We start from the raw sequence: 23284 nt of genomic DNA, 5'->3' as shown, positions 1-23284 counted from the left end.
CTGATTGGCTGTCAGGAGGCGCTACGATGCTGAGAAAAGGTTTCGCTCAGTGAGCTGATGATGTCATGTGATGTCACAACTTCTCTCGGCTGTCTGACCAATCCTGAGCCTGCTGGACCGCAGCTGTATTGATGTGCGTCAGATCGACGAGTCGGCTGATGTCGGTCACATGACTTCCTTTAACTTTAATAAGAGAATCACATCTTTCATAACTAATGATTCCTGTTGATCACCAACATCAATACTGATCAATCAATAACTGATCGTCTGCTTTGTTTCAGTCGAGCTGCTCTGAGTCGTGCCTCCAGAAGTATCTGAAGATGACTCAACGGATCTCGATGCGTTTCCAGGAGTATCACATCCAGCAGAACGAGGCTCTGGCTGCTAAAGCTGGACTGCTTGGACAGCCTCACTGAGCCGGACTGAACTGGACTGAAACCAGGACCCAGCAGGCTGATCCCAGTCCAGCAGGCTGATCCCAGTCCAGCAGGCTGATCCCAGTCCAGCAGGTCCACCATGTTGGATCAATACAGACTGATGACGCTGGGGGATCAGAGTCACTGACGTCTTTCACTCGTGTATAAAACTGTGTAATTGTCCTTTAAATGTGTTTCATGTTGATGTTGAAATAAAGTTTTTATTTGACATGAACTGTTTATTGATTAACGGCTCGGAGAACCGATCAGAAGTTTGACTTTAATAAGACGGACCTGCAGTTTCACTGAATATCAGAGCTGTTCTGTGCTGACAGGATGATCACCGCTGCTCCTCGTCAGCAACTCAAGTTTTCATTTCACATTGCTTATTAAACCAAGTTATCAGATCGTCGTTCAGTGAGCGGAAAACGAGACGCGAGACGTTTTAAAGCAACCAGAGTTGTTAAACTGTTAAAGATCAGCTGTTTGTTTAGTTTCATCAATTAATCCATTAAAAGAAAATTAACGTTCATGTAAAACTGTCGACTCGTCTGGTTTCAGCTTCTTTATTCTGATGATTTGTTGCTTTTCTTCGTCGTCTCCGACAGTAAATTGAGTTTTTGAGTTTTGGACAAAAGAAAAATAATTCACTGAAGAACATTATGTCTGTCAGCCACACAGGAAACCACAGAAGAAGCAGGGAGGTCCTCCAGGAGCCGGGTCAGAACCCAACATACAGAAGAAAAACGATTTCATGTGAAGAAGGATGAAAATAATAAACTCATGAGATTAAAATCTGAGATTAATATTCTGAATGAAAAAATTAAAATCACATACTGAGAATAAATCTGAAAGAATCGAACCAGAACTTTCTGTTCAGTAACTTTGATTTAGTATCTCGTTACTTTGAGACATTTTATAAACTAAACTATAAATCAATCGTGACGTCATCAGTCTGCAGCCGCCCGACTCGTGACCAGCTGATCGATTGAGCTTCAGTAATAATCAATATTCAGCTCACAGGTGGAGAAACTGATGACATCACAGATCTGTAAAATCAAACATCAGACGTTTAAAGGAACAGTTCAACCTCACGTGATCGTTTGTTTCATGTGACTTCACTGGAGCAGTGACGTGAGTCAGCTAACAGTTTCCCTGTTTCCAGTCTTTATGCTAAGCTAACAGCTGCTGTGTGTAGCCTCATTGAGCTCACAGCTGACTGTTCACTAAATGTTCCTTTAAACGTGACTGTACACGGTAAGGAAGTCCCTGAACGCAGCGCTGGTCTCTGAGGTGCGTTCAGGCGCTGAGGAGGAGTCGTGGAGTCGTATTTAAAAACTTTATTAGAAACAGAGAGCTGTTTATTGTCCAACATGGCTTCTTTCTGCTGTCAGGAGGAAGTGTGTGTTTCTATGTACAGTCGTCGCTCTCAAACCGCCGCTAGCAAAACACCACATAGAAAGAAAAAATAAAACAACTGAGGAGTTCATAATACAACGGTACAAACGGTCTTCTCTTAGAAAATATTATAAATCATTCTTTACAGGCGTGTAAAATGTAGTTCTCAAATACATGGAGCCGTTTTCTTCTTTACTCAGAACGTTATGTACAAAACAAAGACGGGATGAAAGCAGCCGTCTGTCAGCCACACAGGAAACCACAGAAGAAGAAGCAGGGAGGTCCTCCAGGAGCCGGGTCAGAACCCAACATACAGAAGATCAAATCAGCCAGAAGAAAAATGATTTCATGTGAAGACGGATGAAAATAATAAACTCACGAGATTAAAATCTGAGATTAATATTCTGAATACATTTAAATCACAAACAAGAAATGATTCTTAAAATCAGAATTCACTCGAGTCACAATGACACCGGGTCGACCCGACACCGGTGTGTTTAAATCATTTAAACAAATAAAAAGTAGAAAAAAATTAATTTCAAAATTCTAATTGAGTGAAAGTCGATTATTTTAACTCAACATCAGTTTTTAATTTTCATCACTTCACTTTATTCATCTGGCAGAAACGATCGCGCACACACACACACACACACACACACACACACACACACAGGATTTTAACTGAATAAATAAGCTTCATTTTAATTATTTTACACAAAATAACAAAAAATCCATTTAAACAAATATTTCTTCTTCTCTGCTGTGACATCACACTTTTTGAATGTTTTTCCTGTTGTTACCAAAATAAAAGCTCTGATTCTGTAGAAAACGTTCACAGCAGGAAACTTTTTTATCTTCTCTGTTTTTCTTAAAAAAATTTCAGTTAACAAAAAAGAAAAAAAATATTTGCATAATGAGCTGTGCTGCTGCAGGAATCTACTTCCTGTCGACCATAAAAGGAAATTCACTGAACCTGTGACCTCTGACCCCGAACACAACCCGTCACATGACTCTGACACCAGCAGACGCACCGGAGGAAGGAGGGAGGAAACAAGGACATAAGGAAATGAGGACGTGCTCTGTGGCGGCTGAACAGACGGCTGATTTTTCGGTCTCTCCTCAAACAGGAAGTCAGTCCATAGGTGAAGGGGCGGGGCTAAGGTCAGGTGGTGGCGTCCCCTCCCGTCAGCCACTGCGTCAGTCGAACTCACGCTGACATGGAGGGACGTTTTTTGTTTTTTTTCCCATCATGCCCTCAGAGCTGACTGAGTGGGCGGAGTCTGTGGCTGGGAGGGGACGGGGCTGAGCAGAAGGAGGTGATGATGCGGGAGTGGGCGTGTCATCACCTGCACTCGACGGCTACGGTGTTCTGAGTGGGCGAGGCCGAGGACGGACTCATGGCGGTGTCCGAGGAGCCCGACGAGGTGGACGCCGTCGTGTTGGACACTGAGGAGACAACGACACCATCACTGATCAATACCTGATCAACACCTGATCAACACCTGATCAACACCTGATCAACACCTGATCAGACTCTTCTGTCAGTGATCTCAGGTGAGCATCCACTGTCATGAATCTGATCGATGCTAACATGCTAACACCAACATGCAGCTGCTGTTTGTGAACCAATGAGACGACAGAACCAATATAAGCTCATTAACGTGTTGTGATGTCATCAACAGGTACAGCTGTTCTCTGTACACACCTGTTTCTGTCTGCAGTGTACTCATGGATGTAATAGATTACCTTCATACTGTCAGTGCTCTGTTTACATTCTAATTATCTAACCTCTGGTGGCCCGTGTGTTTTCCCAGCATGCCGAGCGTCTCCTACCTTCTCTCTCCTTCTTTTTTAGTCTCTTCCTGCGTCTGTCGATGGACGCCACCTCCGACTTCAGGGTCATGTAGTACTTCCTGATCTCCTGCAGCTTCTCCTGCAGGAAGGAGATCCTCTCTGTGCTCGACATACTGTCCAGCTCGTCTGAGGAGGAGGAGGAGGAGGAGGAGGAGGAACAAGAGGAAGAGGAGGAGGAACAAGAGGAGGAGAAAGAGGAGGAGGAAGAGGGAGGAGGAAGAGGAGGAGGAAGAGGAGGAGCAGGTTAGAACTGTGCTCTAGCACAAGACAGTGTGACTGTGTGGAGATGAAGACGAGGTGTCTCACCGAGCTGGAAGGTCCACTTGTACGTCCTCTGAGGGGAGAAGTTGTGTTTGTCTTTGTGAGAGGACGGAGACGACAGAGCGGGACAACGAGACTTCTGAGACTTCTGAGACACCGAGGACACTCGAGACGCATCCTCACTGTCACTGCTGTGACCTGGAGGACAGAGGAGGAGGACAGAGGGAGGAGGACAGGGGGAGGACAGAGGAGGAGGACAGAGGGAGGAGGACAGGGGGAGGACAGAGGGAGGACAGGGGACAGAGGAGGAGGAGAGGAGGACAGGGAGGAGGACAGAAGGAGGAGGACAGAGGAGGAGGACAGAGGAGGAGGAGAGGAGGACAGAGGGAGGAGGACAGAGGAGGAGGACAGAGGAGGAGGACAGAGGGAGGAGGACAGAGGAGGAGGACAGAGGATTTAAAAAGACAAAAGTCAAATCACTTGAAATAAGAAGTTAGCTTCAGCATGGACAGTGTGAAGACAGCTGATGAAGACCATGTGACGTGGTTGGGTGTAAGTGGACATGTAAAGTGGTGAACTCGGCCTATCAGCAGTGACCGACCTGTCAGTGACATCACACTCACCTGCTCCGTTCTTCTCCACCTTCCCAGGTGTGTGCGGTCGTTTCTGGTTGCGTTTCTGTTTCTTGGCCGTCGGACTCGAGTTACAGTCCATCACCCTCTTCTGACCTGAGGGGTCAAAGGTCACACAGGTTACTGACCAATCAGGTAACACACACACACACACACACACACACACACACACACACACACACACGACTCTCACAGGCAAAAGGAGGAGTTATGTGACATTAAGATCCTGCCTCCTGATTGGCTGCACAACTCTGATCTTAACACAAACTGTCATATCTGAGTTACACCAAACTCCATTCATTTTTCAGCTGATTTAAGTGACCCTGACTCTGTTCTCACCTCTGTCCTTGTTGTCCTGCAGTGACAGCAGGGAGGTGGAGGTGGAGGTGGAGGTGGAGGAGGAGGCGCTGCCGTCAAACCCGGGGCTGGAGTCTCCCTCCTGCTCCCCCCTCGCTGCTCCTCTCTCCTCCTCGGCGGCGCTCCTGGCTGGGTGGAGCTCCTCAGGGCAAGGGGCGGAGCTTGGAGCGGCGGTGGGCAGAAAGGGCCTGACCTGAGGCTGGGGGAGGTGGGGGGAGGGGAGGGAGGCGTGGAGGAGGTTAGGCAGCGGGGGCGGGGCTGGTTGTTGCTCCCTCATCATGAGGAGGAGGTGCTCCGGGGGAGGTGGAGGGGGAGGGCTTCTCCTTGTCATCTGGGTCGTCCAGGTCCACCTCGTGGCAGACGAGTGCCTCAGGGCCGATCTGTGGCTCCGCCTCCTCAGGGGGGGCGGGGCCCGGGGCCTCCACAGTTATGGGAGTGGTCCCAGCATGCACCTCTGGCTCCTTGGAGGCTACACCCGTTAGACGCTCCTCTGACACCTCACCTCGTGTCTCCTCAGCTGGGCGGGGCCACTCCTCTGCCTTCATCACTCCCTCTCTCCTCCTCTCTGACTCCGCCCTGCAGACAGGTGACACTTCAGCGGCCATCTTGGGAGGAGCGGGTGGCGTTTTGAGGGCAGCGGCCTCCTCCTTCCTGTCGGGGCGGAGCTTCTTATCTGCTGCTCGCTGCTCCGCCGCTTTACGTTTTAGCGCCGAGCTGCTCCTCTCCTCAGGTAACCCCGCCTCCTCCTCCTCCTCATCCTCCTCCTCCTCGGTGGCGGAGTCGGTATCCGAGTCAGCGGGAGAATCAGGGGGGATTCGCTGGCTGGGGAGGCAGTGGAGGACCACCATGGGTTCGTCCTGCCTCTTTAGGACGCCGCGAGGAGGAGACGACAGCGTTGCCATGTGGGAGGGGCTGGAGGCAGGTGCGGGACTGCAGAGGAGGATTCTGGGAGGAGTCTCAGAGCCCGCCTCCCTGAGGATAGATCTGCGACCTTTGACCCTGGGGGAGGTCAGAGGAGTGGACCTGTCCTCGTCTGTGGGGGCGGGCTGAGGTGACGACACAGGCTTCTCAGGAGACATCTTGTGTTTGTCTGCGGCGGCGGCAGTGGGAGACATCTTGTGTTTGTCTGCGGCGGCGGCAGTGGGAGACATCTTGTGTTTGTCTGCGGCGGCGGCAGTGGGAGACATCTTGTGTTTGTCTGCAGTGGCGGCGGCAGCAGTGGGAGACATCTTGTGTTTGTCTGTGGCGGCAGCAGTGGGAGACATCTTGTTTTTGTCTGCAGCGGCGGCGGGAGACATCTTGTGTTTGTCTGCAGTGGCGCCGGGAGACATCTTGTGTTTGTCTGCAGTGGCGGCGGGAGACATCTTGTTGGTCTTGTCGGGCTGAGGAGACGTCCTGCTGGGGGACGTCCTTCTCAGCACTTCCTGTCCAGTAGACGTCTTCGTCACTCGCTCTGGAGACATCTTGTTCTCCTTCTCCAGCTGAACTGGCAGCATGGCGGCCTCCCCTGCAGGCTCCTCCCCCTGCTCAGCCTCCTTCTTCTCTGATTGGCTCAGGACTTTGTCAGCTTTTTCCTGAGGCATGCTGGGACAGGGCGGCGCGGAGGCGGTGGGCAGCTGTGATGCTGTTGTTGTGTCGACAGCGTTGTCGTTGGGGGTTTTTGTGACATCAGCAGCCTCAATCGCCTCCTCCTCCCCCTCCTCCTCCTCCTCCTCCTCCTCCTCGTCCTCCTCCTGCTGCTGCTTCACCTCCTCCTCATCCTCCCCCTGGCAGGGCGGGGCTTCACTCCTCCCTCGCCATGGTGACGGCTTCTTGTCAGACGGGTCTTCTGATTCGCTGTCCTCTGATGAGCTCCCAGACTCCTCTGCTGGGACACAGAGGATTGTTAGTAAACTGACCAATGACAGGGAATATAAACAGGAAGTGGATGTGTTCTCACCGTTGGACGCTCGGTCTGAGTCGTACATGCCCGACGTCCTCCTGGTTCTCCTGCGAGGAGTGTCTGCAGAGAGGGGAGGAGTCACATGTCATAAATAAAAACATCCTGTTTGAGAATCAGCTGACTGATCTGCTGAGCGCGCTCAGTGCTTCTTACTGTCTCCATTGGCCATGCTGGACGGCGTCTCCGTCCTCCTGCCGTTTGAGCGTCCCTCATTGCTGGGTGTTTTGGAGACGCTGCGTCCTGCTGAGCCGATGGGCATGGTCCTGATCTGAGGACGACCACGCTTCGCTCCCGTAGGTTTCACCGCCATCGACGGCGTCTTCTCCTCGTCTTTGTCCCTCTCCTTCTCCGACTCGTCCTTCTCTTTGTTCTGCTGAGACAGACGGAGACAGTGAGGACACGAGTTCACAACAGTTGAAGAAGAAGGAGGAGCAGAAAGAGAAGAAGTAGCTGATGACAACAGTCAAACTAACCCCGCCCACCCCTGGCCCCTGCAGCTGATTGGTCAGTGAAGCTTGTCAAGCTCTCATCAGACAGCCGCATGCGAACCTTTCTCAGCATCATCACTGGAGGCCTGGAGCAAGTCACCATCACACGCCCGTCACACGCAATTCACACGCCCGTCACACGCAATTCACACAACCGCCACATGACGGCCACATGACGGTCACACACAATTCACATAACCGTCACACGCAATTCACACAACCGCCACATGACCGTCACACACAATTCACACGACCATCACATGACCGCCACACGCAATTCACACGTAATTCACATAACCGCCACATGACGGCCACACGCACTTCACACGACCATCACATGACCATCACATGACCGTCACACGCAATTCACACAACCGCCACATGACCGTCACACGCAATTCACACAACCGTCACATGACCGTCACACGCAATTCACACAACCGCCACATGACCGTCACACGCAATTCACACAACCGTCACATGACCGTCACACGCAATTCACACAACCGCCACATGACCGTCACACAAAATTCACACAATCGTCACATGACGGTCACACGCCCGTCACACGCAATTCACACAACCGCCACATGACGGTCACACGCCTGTCACATGCCCGTCACACGCCGTCACACGCCCATCACATGACCGTCACACGCACATCACACGCAATTCACACAACCGTCACATGACAGTCACACGCCCGTCACACGCAATTCACACAACCGCCACATGACGGTCACACGCCCGTCACACGCAATTCACACGCCGTCACACGCCCATCACACGCAATTCACACGCCGTCACACGCCCATCACATGACCGTCACACGCAATTCACACAACCGTCACACGCAATTCACACAACCGCCACATGACCGTCACACAAAATTCACACAATCGTCACATGATGGTCACACGCCCGTCACACGCAATTCACACGCCGTCACACGCCCATCACATGACCGTCACACGCACATCACACGCAATTCACACGCCGTCACACGCCCATCACATGACCGTCACACGCAATTCACACAACCGTCACACGCAATTCACACAACCGCCACATGACCGTCACACAAAATTCACACAATCGTCACATGACGGTCACACGCCCGTCACACGCAATTCACACAACCGCCACATGACGGTCACACGCCTGTCACATGCCCGTCACACGCCATTCACACGCCGTCACACGCCCATCACATGACTGTCACACGCACATCACACGCAATTCACACAACCGTCACATGACAGTCACACGCCTGTCACACGCAAGTCACACGCCTGTCACACGCAATTCACACAACCGCCACATGACGGTCACACGCCCGTCACACGCAATTCACACACCGTCACACGCCCATCACATGACCGTCACACGCACATCACACGCAATTCACACGCCGTCACACGCCCATCACATGACCGTCACACGCAATTCACACGACCGCCACACGCAATTCACACGTAATTCACACAACCGCCACATGACGGTCACACGCAATTCACACAACCGTCACACGCAATTCACACAACCGCCACATGACCGTCACACGCAATTCACACGTAATTCACACAACCGCCACACGCCTGTCACACGCAATTCACACAACCGCCACACGCAATTCACACAACCGCCACATGACGGTCACACGCAATTCACACAACCGCCACACGCAATTCACACAACCGCCACATGACGGTCACACGCAATTCACACAACCGTCACACGCAATTCACACAACCGCCACATGACGGTCACACGCAATTCACACAACCGTCACACGCAATTCACACAACCGCCACATGACGGTCACACGCAATTCACACAACCGTCACACGCAATTCACACGACCGCCACACGCAATTCACACGCAATTCACACAACCGCCACATGACGGTCACACGCAATTCACACAACCGTCACACGCAATTCACACGACCGCCACACGCAATTCACACGCAATTCACACAACCGCCACATGACGGTCACACGCAATTCACACAACCGCCACATGACCGTCACACGCCTGTCACACGCAATTCACACAACCGCCACATGACCGTCACACGCAATTCACACGACCACCACACGCAATTCACACGTAATTCACACAACCGCCACATGACCGTCACACGCAATTCACACAACCGTCACACGCAATTCACACAACCGTCACACGCAATTCACATAACCGCCACATGACGGCCACACGCACTTCACACGACGTCTGTCTGTCTGTGTATCTGTCGGGGGGGATCCGCTCCGGGAGGAGATGTGGGGTTCCAGGAGACAGCAGATGATGCGGGTGTTGACGGTGGAGGAGGGGTCCGTTCGGATCGCTATCGCCAGATAATGCGGTGAGGATTTACGGCTCACTGTTAACTACTGAGCATAGGAGCTCCGACACCGACAGCATACCACTCTCTGTCAAACACCAGCACAGCGGCAGAGGCGGAGATTTAAAAAACTGGCGCCATTAATGTCAGAGCGAATCGGCGCCGCACAGCGCACGAGGGGGCGGGCAGGAGGGCGTGGACAGCCTGGCTGTCACAACACGACCGTCACACGCAATTCACACGACCGTCAGCGAGCTCACCTTCACCTTCTTCCTCTGCCTCTTCTTGGTTCCTTTCTCCACGGGCCAGATGATCCTGTCAGCCTTCACCCACTCATCGTACCTATGGATCAGACACACCTGAGTCAGGACAGGCTCCGCCTCCATCATGACATCATGCTCTAACCTTCAGACGGCGTCACTGACCTGACGTTCCAGCCGTAGTAATGAACCAGGTAGAACTGTTCTCCGTTATCCACGTCAGTCTTTTTGATGTGAGCCTCGTAGATCTTCTGAGTCTTTCCTCTGCCGTACTTCACCCTGACCTTCGTCCCCGTCAGAGAGTCCTCATCCTCCTCATCCTCACTCCTGACACACACACACACACACACACACACACAGTGTGTTAAAGCAGGAACTCACTATTCAAACCAGACTCAATGTATTTTTTCATACAAACATCAAAGTGATCAGTCTCACCTGTCTCCTCGCCTCCTCTCCACCTCCTCCTCATCTTCATCATCCTCGTCATCCTCCTCTTCCTCAGAGCCTTTCTCCGAGTCGTCCATTCTTCTGTTGCTGCGTCTCCTTATCTCCCTGTGCTCCTCAATGATATCTTCTCCTCCTCCTCCTCCTCCTCCTCCTCCTCCTCCTCTCTTGTCTGGTCTGGAGGGCGACTCTCTCTCCATCTTCACCTGACTCCCCACACACCTCCTCCTCCCCTAAAACAGACATATTGAGACTTAGACCTGATCACAGCTGACGTTAACCTGTGACAGAGTTTTTCCACACAAAGACAGAAAGAAGTTCATGTAGAACATTTGCTGAATTCACAAGAAGGAACAAATAAGTCAGAATCAGTCAGAGACAGAGTTTCACACAGTTTATAAAGTGTCTCCAACTCAACAACTCACTAAACTGACACATTTGTTAAGGGAGTCTGGGGACAAAGAAGTCGCCTATACTGGTTACTGTTTAGTGTATCTGTAAAATGTGACATGTTTAGATCAATAAAATGTTTCTTCTCTCATAAATTGAGTGTAAATGGTGAAATCAGTGTAAACAGTGTGTTCAAACAGCTGCTAAATGTTGGCAGGTCAGACTTTAGCACTTTAGACACAGAAGCAGACAGGCTGGTGCAGCCATGCTGCCACAAACTGACACTTTCTACAAGGAAACACACAACTTACTGTTTTCATTTAATGCTGAATTTACAAGAAGGAGACAATGATTCAGAATCTGTCAGAGACAGAGTTTCACTACGTTATAAAGTTTGTTTTAACTCAACAACTCTTAAAATCAGAGGATTTGTTAATGGAGTCTGGTGATATAGTTGAATAAAGTTTGTGTCTCACCCTCGGGGACAACTGTCTCTCCTTCACCTCCTCCTTCTCGCTCTCACTGTCCGACTCCGCCTCCTCCATCTTGTCATCCACAGGTCCCACCTTCAGGGGTGGCGTGGAGGGCTCTTTCAGCTCCGGCCCCGTCTGCTTCTGATTGGTCAGAGCGGTGGGAGGGCGAGGGTTGTTGTGATGGATGGTCCTGAAGGTGATGGAGGCGGAGCGGCAGTACTCCTCGAACCCGTATAGGTACCTGATAACACAGAGGACACGGTCAACAAACCAGGGGCTGATGGGAAGTGATGATGTCACAGAAGAGGTCAGAGGCTTGTCAGATCAACGCAGATGATTATTTATCATTGATTAATGAGAATAAAGAAAAGTAGGTGATGTTTGATAAACGAGACGTCCTCGTGTTGAATCTAGTGACCACATGACAAACACAGAAGACCACAGCAGGTGAGGGTGTGCTGATGTCACACAGGTGTGTTCTCTTACTTCCTGTAGGCCGTCTTTACGTTGTAGGATGCAGCAGAGTTCAGGACGGGGATCCCCAGATCCATGTAGACCTGCTTCCACACAGTCCCAGACTCAATCTACAACACACACACACACACACACACACACACACACACACACACACACACACACACAGATCAGGTTACACGTGTGTGTCTCACCTGGTTTCTGCAGAACAAAAGTATCATTTTCACACTGAAATCCTTAAAATGTCTCCCGTTCCTTCTCCCTCGTTAACACCGGACGTCTCCTCCTTCACTGTAAAGTCCATTCTCTGTTTCCACAGCACAGTTTACTGAATGCTGGACCAGGATTGGCTCCAAACTATTTGTGATGTCACAAATCATGCATGTAGACCCCGCCTCTTAAAAATCTGATTTTCAATGAGCTCAGAGGAAATTTACACTCTGACCAATAAATGTGGGAACAAACTGATCACATCCATCTTTTTACACAGTGCAGCTCAAACTAGGCTTTCCGCCGGACTGATCGGATCGGACGATATTTTGCATTTTATGCAATTTGTGAGATCGGCTGTAATGTCTTAATTCGCCGATCCGATCAATGACGTCATTGTCGTGCTGAAACTCCCCGCAGATGCTCCCGTTGCATAGATTGCAGACGGCCTGTGTCCCACCCGTCCCACCCACTCCGAAGAAGCTCCACACCACCGACACGCCTGCCCGAACCCGACAGCTACTTTTGAGCCCTGTCACGATGTGACGGACAAAGTTATTTGAATCTTGAATCATTAGCTGTCGGATTCAAACAAATACGCCGGCGGTGCGGGACCCCCCCAAAGCAAACGAGACAGACACAGACCCCCCCCGACAGCCCACCGCCAATAATACATAATACATTGGCTGAGAACTATATGCAGGCGATTAGCAGTGACAGCAAGCGGGCGAAGAGGGATCGGTTATCTGGCATGCGAAGCATTTGGCTCGGAGGGGCAGGTGGGCGAGGGTGTTAAATTGTAGCGCTCTGATTGGCCAAAAGCTTTTCACTCCACTTACACGCAGATTGTCGTGGCTCAGCGGCAGAATCAACTTCATAGATTGAACTTGCATAGAAACTGAAACCGGCGAACTGCGAGATGCAACAAATGCGTACCTGGAGAGCAGCGATTCGTACAAGCGTACTTAAGGGTCAAAATGCGTGCCGAGTACGAAAAATGCGTACATGTTGGCAGGTCTGCAGACACAACCCAAGCCACCCGCAATCCGTGCAACACTAGAGTACCTCGTGGGGGAGCCAACTGCCCCAACTCGACAAATTTAATCAGGCACCTGGATTCAAGAAACTGAGCGTGGAAAAAGAAAAAGAAACACCGAAACGGATGCTAAAGCAAACTACTTTAGACAGTACCTGTCCGTATAGCCGTGACAGTGAGAAGGCAAGGAAACTTACGGAGTTTATCCTGCTGGCCGACCTGCCATGTAATATTGTGGAGAACCCCGCATTTCAACGTTTGCTGGCACACTTTGATCCACGCAGTAAGTTGTTGCGCCCATTATTTCTGTCTCAAGTTATTTTGGTTTGACCTGACTGAACTTTGAACTTATGTCTGGCCAGTCCTTGAATGCCCTCTAGAGGTCATTAATGTTTTACCCTTGCATCTCTGTCAGTTTGGGGCATGGCAAAGATTGTTAAACATTGGCAAAAATGCTTGAGAATACTTTTGTTGATACTCAGTAAACAGTACATAAGTATATACAGTAAATTAACAAGTTATTTAAATACACATATGGCTCCCTCACGTGATCGGATCGGTGATTGGTTTATTTAAACTCACTAATCGGTGATCGGCCCCAAAAATCCTGATCGTGTAAAGCCTAGCTCAAACATTCAGGTTTAAGCGGTCTCCATGGTAACCAGATGCTATCCACCAGCTACATCACACAGCACAACCAAATATGGTGACAACAACAAAATCCTTCAGCTGCTCGACATGAAAGCACCGAGATCATGTTTCAGAGATGATCCACAGTGATGTCACACTTTACAGGCAGGTCTCACCTTGTGGCAGCCTCCCAGGTGGTAGACCAGTCTGAAGAGCTTGAACAGGTTCAGGTCCTTATAACCCAACACTGGAGGCTTGTTGATGGGAGTCCCTGATGGAGAAACACACAGAGACAGCGTTTGATTTATTAATTTAAACATCCCTTTACACTGAGTGTTTCCCTCACATACACTAGATATACTCTGTGACCCATTTTAGCATTTTTACTTTGATTTTTTTCTCCATCTGAGACAGCGATGCCGTCCACGATGGATTAACCAGGTGACAGTCTGTCCTCGCTCTACACTTCCTGTCTAATGACACTGATGTGACGTCTTCTACTGAATGTATAGCTGCAAACACTGAACCTTTTTAGAAATGTGGTTAATTCAAACTCATACTGTACGAGCTCACGATTAACGTGCTCACACTATACATGTAAAAACGGCCGTCGGCCGACCATCCTGGCTGTCTTCACAACTGTCAATAAAGATTAGTTTGAAAGCTTCGAGGCAGGTATTAGCAACAATGCTAAGAAGGTAGAAGCGTGCCGCCTTGATAATCTGTGCAATCGTGTGTGCCGAACCCTCCACGAAAAAGAGGCGTCTATCTCCTGCTAGCGTTTCTCTCGTTCATATCGTGGTGATCGGAGGAGGAAACGTCAGAGGGACGCGTGCTGATGCAACAGCTCAAACAACCTGGCCTCCATATTTTCTGTCCATCGTCGTGTTGCCATGACGTTGTCAGATGCTCTGTTTGCTACTTTGCGCAGCGAGAAAAAAGGAATCGGCTCTGCTTCAACTGTGCGAGAGCATCCGAATTCATCCAACCGTCCTGACGGCTGCTCTCAGGAGCAGATGATTGGTCCTCGCTCCCCCTAACCCCACTGAGTATTCAGTGTTGACAGGCTGTTAATTGTGTTGTGCATCAGAGTCAAACTGATACCGATAATCAGAAATACACTGAATATCAGCCCAGATAATCACTTTACCCCTGATATATATATATTTACACACAGTGTGTGTGTGTGAACAGGAAGTGAAGCAGGGCGTCTCACCTCGGTCCTCCATGAACTTGTAGAGCTGCTGCAGGAAGTGATCTCTCTCCTCTGGATCAGGCTCTTCATCAGGCTGAGACACACACACACACACACACACACACACACACACACACACACACACACACACACACACACGTGTAAGTATCTGACCCCTCCAGCAGCATCAGTCACACCTGCTGTCACATCAACACTCACCTCCTCCTTTATGTGTTTCTTCTTCTTCTTCTCCTCCTCGTCATCCTCCTCCTCATCACTCTCCTTCTCCTCTTCATCATCATCCTCATCGTCACTGGAGGACGAGTCCAGGATCTGACTCATGTCCATCTTCCACACATCTGGAACTTCCCTGCTGCTCAGGAACATCTGGGCTGCTTCAAAACCTGCATGATGTGGAGGAAGAAGGATGAGGATGAGGAAGAGGAAGAGGAAGAAGCAGCAGAAGAAGCAGCAGAAGAAGCAGCAGCAGAAGAAGAGTCATCGTCCGTCAGGCGACTCAGAGTGCCCTGGTGCATTATGGGAGTCGTGGTCCTCACCTCTCCTGGAGCTGAACTCTGACTTGGCGATGCCGACAGAGCCGACGACATGCACGTGTCTCCTCGCCACCGTGTAGCTGCAGGACGACAGGAAACAGGAAGTGAGGTGATGACACACAGCTGATCAGCTTCTGATCAACGATCAATAATCAAAGCAGAGTGAACTCACAACTTGGAGTCGTTGAAGGCTCGGACCAGACACTGATCCTTCTTCACCAGCAGCTCGTCGTTACAGCTCGGAGACACCACCTGAACAACACACACCTCGTCACAACCATCCACCAGCATGGTTCTCTTTAGAACCGCAGAACAGTCCGTTTAGAAAACATGATCAGAAGATGGATGACGAAGTTCTTCTTCATCATCCATCTTTTATTTCATGTGTCCAACACAGATAAACATATTGATAATCAATCAGATATCTGTTTACGTTACATTTCCTGTAGAAACAGCTGGTGAATATAAAAATAATCAAACTTTGTTGTTGTTGTTGTGACTGTAGAGTGACGACATGTTCTCTCACCAGAGCCAGGTACCAGCTGCTGGGCTCCTCCTCGTTCTCAATGCTGCACACTTTACCCAGCAGCTCATCGTTCAGCCTCCTCCGGTCCTCCTCCTCATCGTCACTGGACGAAGACTCGTTCTCCTCATCGGCCCTGAGAGACAGACAGGGGGAGACAGACGGGGGGAGACAGACGGGGGGGGGGTTGGACAGGGGGAGACAGGCGGGGAGAGACAGGCGGGGAGAGACAGGCGGGGAGAGACAGACGGGGAGAGACAGACGGGGAGAGACAGACGGGGAGAGACAGGCGGGGAGAGACAGACGGGGAGAGACAGGCGGGGGGAGTCAGTATACAGTAGCAGTGTCAAACATGATCAGAAAAGCGTTTCCTCGTGGATCGCTTGTTTTCCTCACAGTCACAAACAACAACAACAACAGGTGACTTTATTGATCCATCACCAGGTGACTGTTAGGATTGTGTATTCTTTACATCGTGACGTCAACATTTCTCACAGAAAACTGTCTGTTGCCTATTTAATTATGGTAATAATTATTAATAACATCGCAGCTACATCAGCTTGCTTTAGGGAGAATAAACTGATGTGTGTAGATTTGCTTTGGTTGTTGTGAGTCGTGTGCGGTCACTTCCCAACACCACAGCTGTCAATCTTCACTGGCTTCACAATTTGATTGGACTAAGATTCAGCTGTCGGTGATTCTCGATGCAAAATCCAACATGTGCTCGAGATGTCAGCTTAAAAAAATACTAGGTGAGTTTTTTATCCCTCTCAGATGATCTCTGCCTCCCTCTGACATCCCTCCTACATCAGTGCAGACCTGCCAACCTTGAAGAAATTTTATGAGTACAACCTGAAGTCAGGGAGCCGGTTCTGGTTCTGGGATGATAGAATAAGCTCCAACACTATAATCCTGCACTGTGTCACTGGTTTCAATGACAAACAGCAGCTACAGTTTGACTTCAACAACATTTGTTTCATTATGAATCCACTTTTTATTCCTGAATCTTTACTGAGTGAAGCTGAAGTTGTAGCTGACTGCAGCAGCTGTGTGATCAGCTGTGTGATCAGCTGTGTGATCAGAGTGTGCTGATGATATAAGAAGAGTCATGTGATGTAAACAGGTTAACTCTGCTGTAACGTGACTGTACAGGCAGTTAAAGAGCAGCAGACTCACACAGCCTGGGACGAACGCCGCCCACCACGGTTCGACTTCTTGCCGATGACGGGAGTCCCGAAATGTTCTGGGTTCGTCAGCGGCAGCTGGTCCAAAGTCTGAGAGCAGAGAAGGATTACAGAGATGCGAGTTCATGAGCTGCTCTGGTGGAAGGATACCTGCCTGAGAAGTAGTCCCTCTGTGTGAGACTTACCTCACTCTCTGCAAAATGTCTCTCTCCCTTCAGGCACAGGGACGTTCGACGGAGAGTCTTCTCATCTCCGTCATCAAACACTAAAACACACACACACACAGTTGTTGTGAACTTGTTTTTCAGCAGCAGAAGAAGCAGAAGAAGCAGAAGAAGAAGCAGAAGAAGCAGCAGAAGAAGCAGAAGCAGAAGAAGCAGCAGAAGAAGAAGCAGAAGAAGCAGCAGAAGAAGCAGAAGAAGAAGACGCAGAAGCAGAAGAAGAAGCAGAAGAAGAAGAAGCAGCAGAAGAAACAGAAGCAGAAGAAGAAGCAGAAGAAGACGCAGAAGAAGAAGCAGAAGCAGAAGAAGAAGCAGCAGAAGAAACAGAAGCAGAAGAAGAAGAAGAAGAAGCAGAAGAAGAAGAAGCAGAAGCAGAAGAAGCAGAAGAAGAAGCAGAAGAAGCAGAAGAAGCAGAAGCAGAAGAAGCAGAAGAAGAAGCAGAAGCAGAAGAAGCAGAAGAAGCAGCAGAAGAAGAAGAAGCAGAAGCAGAAGAAGAAGCAGAAGCAGAAGAAGAAGCAGAAGCAGAAGAAGAAGCAGAAGAAGCAGCAGAAGAAGAAGCAGAAGAAGCAGAAGCAGAAGCAGAAGAAGAAGCAGAAGAAGAAGAAGCAGCAGAAGAAACAGAAGCAGAAGAAGAAGCAGAAGAAGACGCAGAAGAAGAAGCAGAAGCAGAAGAAGAAGCAGCAGAAGAAACAGAAGCAGAAGAAGAAGAAGAAGAAGCAGAAGAAGAAGAAGCAGAAGCAGAAGAAGCAGAAGAAGAAGCAGAAGAAGCAGAAGAAGCAGAAGCAGAAGAAGCAGAAGAAGAAGCAGAAGCAGAAGAAGCAGAAGAAGCAGCAGAAGAAGAAGAAGCAGAAGCAGAAGAAGAAGCAGAAGCAGAAGAAGAAGCAGAAGCAGAAGAAGAAGCAGAAGAAGCAGCAGAAGAAGAAGCAGAAGAAGCAGAAGCAGAAGCAGCAGAAGAAGAAGAAGCAGAAGAAGCAGCAGAAGAAGAAGCAGAAGAAGCAGAAGCAGAAGAAGCAGAAGAAGAAGCAGCAGAAGAAGCAGAAGAAGCAGCAGAAGAAGAAGCAGAAGCAGAAGAAGCAGAAGAAGAAGAAGAAGCAGAAGAAGACGCAGAAGAAGAAGCAGAAGCAGAAGAAGAAGAAGCAGAAGAAGCAGCAGAAGAAGCTTAATGAGGCTAAAAGTTTAATCAAACACTGAATAATTAAAGAATCTGAGGACTGCTGCCGTTAGCCTGTTAGCCTGTTAGCCACACTAGCTCCTGCAGTTTGTTTACGACCCACACTACTTCCTGTCCCCTCCTGCAGGAAACAACAGGGGCAGACAAAGGTGAATGATAACCACCTGTACCGGCTCAGGATTGGTCAGACAGCCAAGAGAAGATGTGACATCACATGACATCATCAGCTCACTGAGCGAAACCTTTTCTCAGCATCATCACTCCTCCTGACAGCCAATCAGAGCGTCTCCTCAGAACTACAGATCTGATCTGTGAACAGATTCAACATGTTGTACCTGCACCTCACCCTGTGACCTCTGACCCTTCTCTCTGAGCCGAGGATCACTTCAGTCTCCATGGTGACAGGAGAACATGGGACTCAGGTGTGTTTGGTGACACCTGAAGCTGCTCTGCGTCCTCTTTGATCCACATTCTTCAGACATGTTTACAATCTATCATTTCACCGTCCTGACTGTCCAAACTGTTGTTTTACTGTGTTGATCTGACATCTACTTCCTGTCTGTCCGTCCCGTAGAGAGGTCCCCCCCATTTCTCCTTCACTAAAGGCTCAGAGTTCCTGTCTGGGTCAGGACTCACCCACAGTGTAGAGGCTGGCGTCTGTCAGCTTACTGATGACGGCCTCGCTGGATAAACCCTCGTTAGTCTTCACCTCCACAGTGGAGCCCACCTGAAGGACGCACAGGGACAAGATTTTACTTTATGAGACAGTTTCCTCTGTTTCCATGGCGACAGTGAGCTCATCATCATCTTCTTCTTACCCTGAGTGGTCCTTTGACCTGGTCGTCCTGCACCACCTGGGACGTACTCTCACCTTTCAGAGTCACCTGGAGACACAGAGAGACGAAGGTTAGAGGGTTAGATCAGACAGAGACTCTTCTTAAAGGAACAGTTCACACAAAAACTACAATCCCAACTCTTCTTTCTGTCCTCAACAACAACAACATCTGACTTTGAGGACAAACTGTCTCTGATGGTTAAACAAGTTCAGCCTGGACAGTTTGTCCTCTCCTCACTGGGATCGAGGACAGAGTCAACATGGACTCAAAGGACACTTTATCTGAGAAGAGGACACACTGATGATGTGTCTTCACACTGTGTGGGCATAAAGCAGCCAGAGGTCACAATGAAAATGTAGCCCTGCATGTTCCCGTCCACAGCTGGAGCTGGACTTCCCGTCCACAGCTGGAGCTGGACTTCCCGTCCACAGCTGGAGCTGGACTTCCCGTCCACAGCTGGAGCTGGACTTCCCGTCTACAGCTGGAGCTGGACTTCCTGCAGTCTTACCTTGACCTTGACGAGGCGTTTCACAGTCTTGATCTTGGCCTCACAGAAGGCTCCTCTGTACTTGGCGCTGACATCCGTCCCCACTGTCAGGTAGGCAGGCTCGTCTGCTGCCTGCAACACACACACCAACAACATCAGAACACACACACACACACACACACGCACACACACACAAACAGTCCCAGCATGCACTGCGGCACACAGGAGAGCAGCTGTGGATTTCAAATGTGAATCAGATTGATTGAAGCTACGCGTTAGCCTCCGTCTGTATCCCGTTAGTCATTTGAAGCAGTTAGCTGCTAACATTAGCCTCCTGGTGTCTCTGGTGACCTCATGCTTCTGCTCCTCTAACCAGCAGTAGTTTGTTTTGTACTAAAACAACATAATAGAACTATTTTACTTTGACTGACAGCTTGATGCTCACACCGAATGTCTTGTATGGTGGGCGAGAGGGGACAATCCTTACAGCTCTACAAACCACCACCAGATTTAGAAAGAAAAGGTTTCCTGGTTCTGAACCGATTTACAGTTTCCTGATGGACACTTTAATTCGCTTTAAGTAACCCACTAACTGCAGCTGCTGTTAGCTTGTTAGCCCAGTTAGCCCTGCAGTTAGCTGACTCTGCCCAGACTGGACTGGGAGCTCCGAGCACCAGGGAAGCGTCGGAGTTCTGGCTGATAGCACAGGAGCGTTGGAGCGACGGGTGGAGGAGGCTTCAGGCTCGGAGCGGTTTGGACTCTACAGACATCATGACGGAGGTGAAGAGACCGAAGAGGAGGCTGAGAAGAGTTAAAGAGAGAGTGACCGAACAAGAGACCAGAGATGATCTGAGACTGGCTTTTAGTGGACAAATAAAGGCTGCGGACAGACGCAGAATCGGACACGTTGTTGTTGGACTGGTAAACAATATCAGCTGACTGTTATCTCTCCTGTTGTTGTGTGTGCTTGATGTTTGTCTGTGTCAGCAAAGTCTTCAACACGCTACTTCTGATCATAACTAATACTGTTCAGCAACAAATTATACTAATTATTACTTTGGTCTAAGAAGCTCTTGATTTGACTCTGACTCAGAGGGCTAAACTATAATTATGAAACATTACTGATGCATCAAAATGTTTGATTTCTACACACGATTCATGTTTTCTCACTGAGACTTCATGTAAAACAGTATGTGATGCTGATCTACAGTCAAAATCAACAGATACATTTACCTCCGTGATCTTTGCTCACGTTCTTCCATCTAAACACAAGAAGCAGCCGAGCGTAGAGCCCCCCCCCCCCCCCCCCAACTCTTATATAATGTTGCTTTACGTTGTTAAACTGGATCTCCACACAGACGTGCAGCTTTGTTTGTTAGCAGTTAGCGTTATCTGTGTCATGTCATTAAAATGAGAGGAAAGTTTGCAGTGAAAAAACTCTGTTCAAGTCTTCACATGTTTTAATGAGCGAACTGGATGTAAACACACCTCAGAGTTACAGAGAGCTCGCCCGGTCCCTCAGAACAAACTACAGGTCAGGTCGGACTGAAGGAACCTTTAGTACCATGGTGTCATTTCAGTTACAGCAACAGGAAACTTTCAATATTTTTAAAAATACAATTAAATCTTTGAAACAGTCAGTAGTCTCAGTTTTAGTGAGAAAACAAGGAGGAATCTATTTCTTATGTTAGGATGAATTCAGTGAGACAGTAAACAACATGAACAGATTCAGGACGCAGGGACTTTTATTTTGGAGGGTTCTGGCTGTGAGTGTGTTGTGTTATCTGAGTATTAATGTGTTTAAATCACAGACACGAGTCTCCTCTCTCTTACTGTTAGTCACACATTAACAGACTGATCCCGCTGCAGTGTCTCATCTGTGGTGACACTGAAACTGGACAGAGACAGTCTGAACCGGACAGACACGGTCCGGACCGTCAGAGCCCAGTTTGCAGCCGGACTGAGGACATGTCTTCAGTTTGTGTCGCAGGTCAAACTCACCTTCATGTCTCCGGTTATTTGAGGGAGTCCAGCTCGAAGGATTTCAGCTCACTGAAACACACAAACAGGAAGAGACTCGTGATTAAAGTTGGACACACAGCAGAGGACAGACAGGGACAGAGTGTCAAACTGTCCTGAGCTTGTAAAATGATGCTAAGCTAACCAACTAGCCTCTCACTTGTGTTAGCTCGGCATTCTTCCCTGGCTCGGTGCAGCCCCCTCCCTCCTGCCCGGATCACATCAAATATGTGGCACAAACAGCTCCACTAACTTAGCTAGCGACGTTTACTTGGTGTGAACCCGGAGCCGCGGGTCCAGCGGGCCGGAGGTTAAATATCAGCGGGTCGGTGAGGAGACACCGAGCGGCCGGAGAGCGCGGCCGGAGAGGAGCGTCCTTCCCGCTCCGCTCCCAGCTCCACTGAGTCACGTCGCCATCACAGCTCGCCATGTCAGCTCTGCTAGCTCGGCTAACTTTACCTCCCCCGAACCGTCTGCTAGCGACCCGCAGCCGGGGGAGGGCCCCGGTTAAAACACCACCGAGTCCCGACACTCACATAAACCACACAGCGGCTGTTTGCCGCGGGGAGAGCGGGGAGCCGAGCGGCGGTTCACCCTCCGGTCCGGAGCTAAATTTAGCCTGTTGGCTAACGAGCGACTCAACTAGCTAGTTTGTGATCATATGGCGATTTAAACCGTCGGTAACAGCAGCGCCTCGAGCAGCGTCAACATTAGCTCCCGGCTCGATGCTAAACTAAGTTTGTCGCGACGGACCGACACCGTGTGACACTCGACGAGCAGAAAGTGTTGTGATTTATTTATTTAATATGTGTGTCTGCTCCACAAAGGCGCAGAAGCTTCACATTTCTTCACTGCAAAAACAAGCCGACTGCCGCTGCCATTCAATTCACAGCAGGCTCGTTACAGCGGCGGAGCGCTGGAAGCCTCCCGGCCGCTCCGGTGACATCCAGCCGGCTCTCTGACCGCCACCGGCCGCTCACTGGACCCGTTTCTAGTTCTATCTGGGTTCGGAACAGAACGGAACATTTAATACTCACATTCACACCGCGGCTGCTTCCCTCTCGCTCGGGCTGCAAAGCGATACACGAACAACAAGCTGTTGAGCCCCGAGCTCTGTTTCCCGACACGCGATTGGCTGCGGTGACAGTGGTGGTCGCCACGAAGTAATCCGGTTGGTCGAGCGATTCCTCGATTGTAATTGGACAAACCTCATCTGGCGCCGCTATTGGTTGATACGAACGCGGCGCCACGAGGGAAATGACGGCATCTACTGAATAATTGTCCAATCAGAGGCGAGTTGAAGAGAAAAACCCGCCAGTGGAGATCGCAATTGGTCTCGCGCGTTTTGTTCCCAGCAGCGGCGCGTCGCTATTGGCTGAGCGGGCTTCCTTGTCTGTACCGACAATGTAGGAAGCCCTGCCCCCGATACGTGCTGGAGAGCTGCGCACCAAACCCCATTCAAAAATCTTCAGAGTTAA

General features: G+C 49.7%; 2 protein-coding genes and 1 non-coding gene across 3 annotated transcripts in view; 1 reads left to right on the top strand and 2 right to left on the bottom strand.

Annotated features, from left to right (window-relative positions):
* The window catches only part of timm9 (translocase of inner mitochondrial membrane 9 homolog), a 1730-nt gene extending 1085 nt beyond the window's left edge, over positions 1-645 (top strand). Inside the window, exon 4 of the mRNA XM_073483673.1 lies at positions 282-645. Coding sequence (XP_073339774.1) covers positions 282-416 — 135 coding nt within the window. The 3' untranslated portion in view covers positions 417-645. The remainder of the gene's footprint in view (positions 1-281) is intronic.
* Positions 646-1741: 1096 nt separating this feature from the next.
* On the bottom strand, positions 1742-22950 carry arid4a (AT-rich interactive domain 4A). Its single transcript, XM_073484323.1, is given in 26 exon segments — positions 1742-3260; positions 3648-3794; positions 3975-4127; positions 4553-4657; positions 4901-5213; positions 5215-6782; positions 6858-6920; positions 7014-7233; positions 9957-10038; positions 10122-10283; positions 10395-10636; positions 11270-11507; positions 11753-11850; positions 13793-13887; positions 14833-14905; positions 15031-15215; positions 15369-15445; positions 15538-15617; positions 15892-16024; positions 17065-17162; positions 17258-17337; positions 19101-19191; positions 19283-19348; positions 19809-19919; positions 21789-21839; positions 22844-22950. Coding segments are annotated over 25 exon segments (4590 nt in total). The 5' UTR covers positions 21795-21839; positions 22844-22950; the 3' UTR covers positions 1742-3156.
* On the bottom strand, positions 18645-18730 carry LOC141011307 (small nucleolar RNA SNORD53/SNORD92). The gene has a single exon (XR_012180278.1). It is a non-coding gene; the product is annotated as a small nucleolar RNA SNORD53/SNORD92 (small nucleolar RNA).
* Positions 22951-23284: the final 334 nt, after the last annotated feature.

This window comes from Pagrus major, chromosome 16 (assembly GCF_040436345.1).
Source record: "Pagrus major chromosome 16, Pma_NU_1.0".
Taxonomy (NCBI): domain Eukaryota; kingdom Metazoa; phylum Chordata; class Actinopteri; order Spariformes; family Sparidae; genus Pagrus; species Pagrus major.
This window is presented reverse-complemented; position numbering and strand designations above follow the sequence as displayed.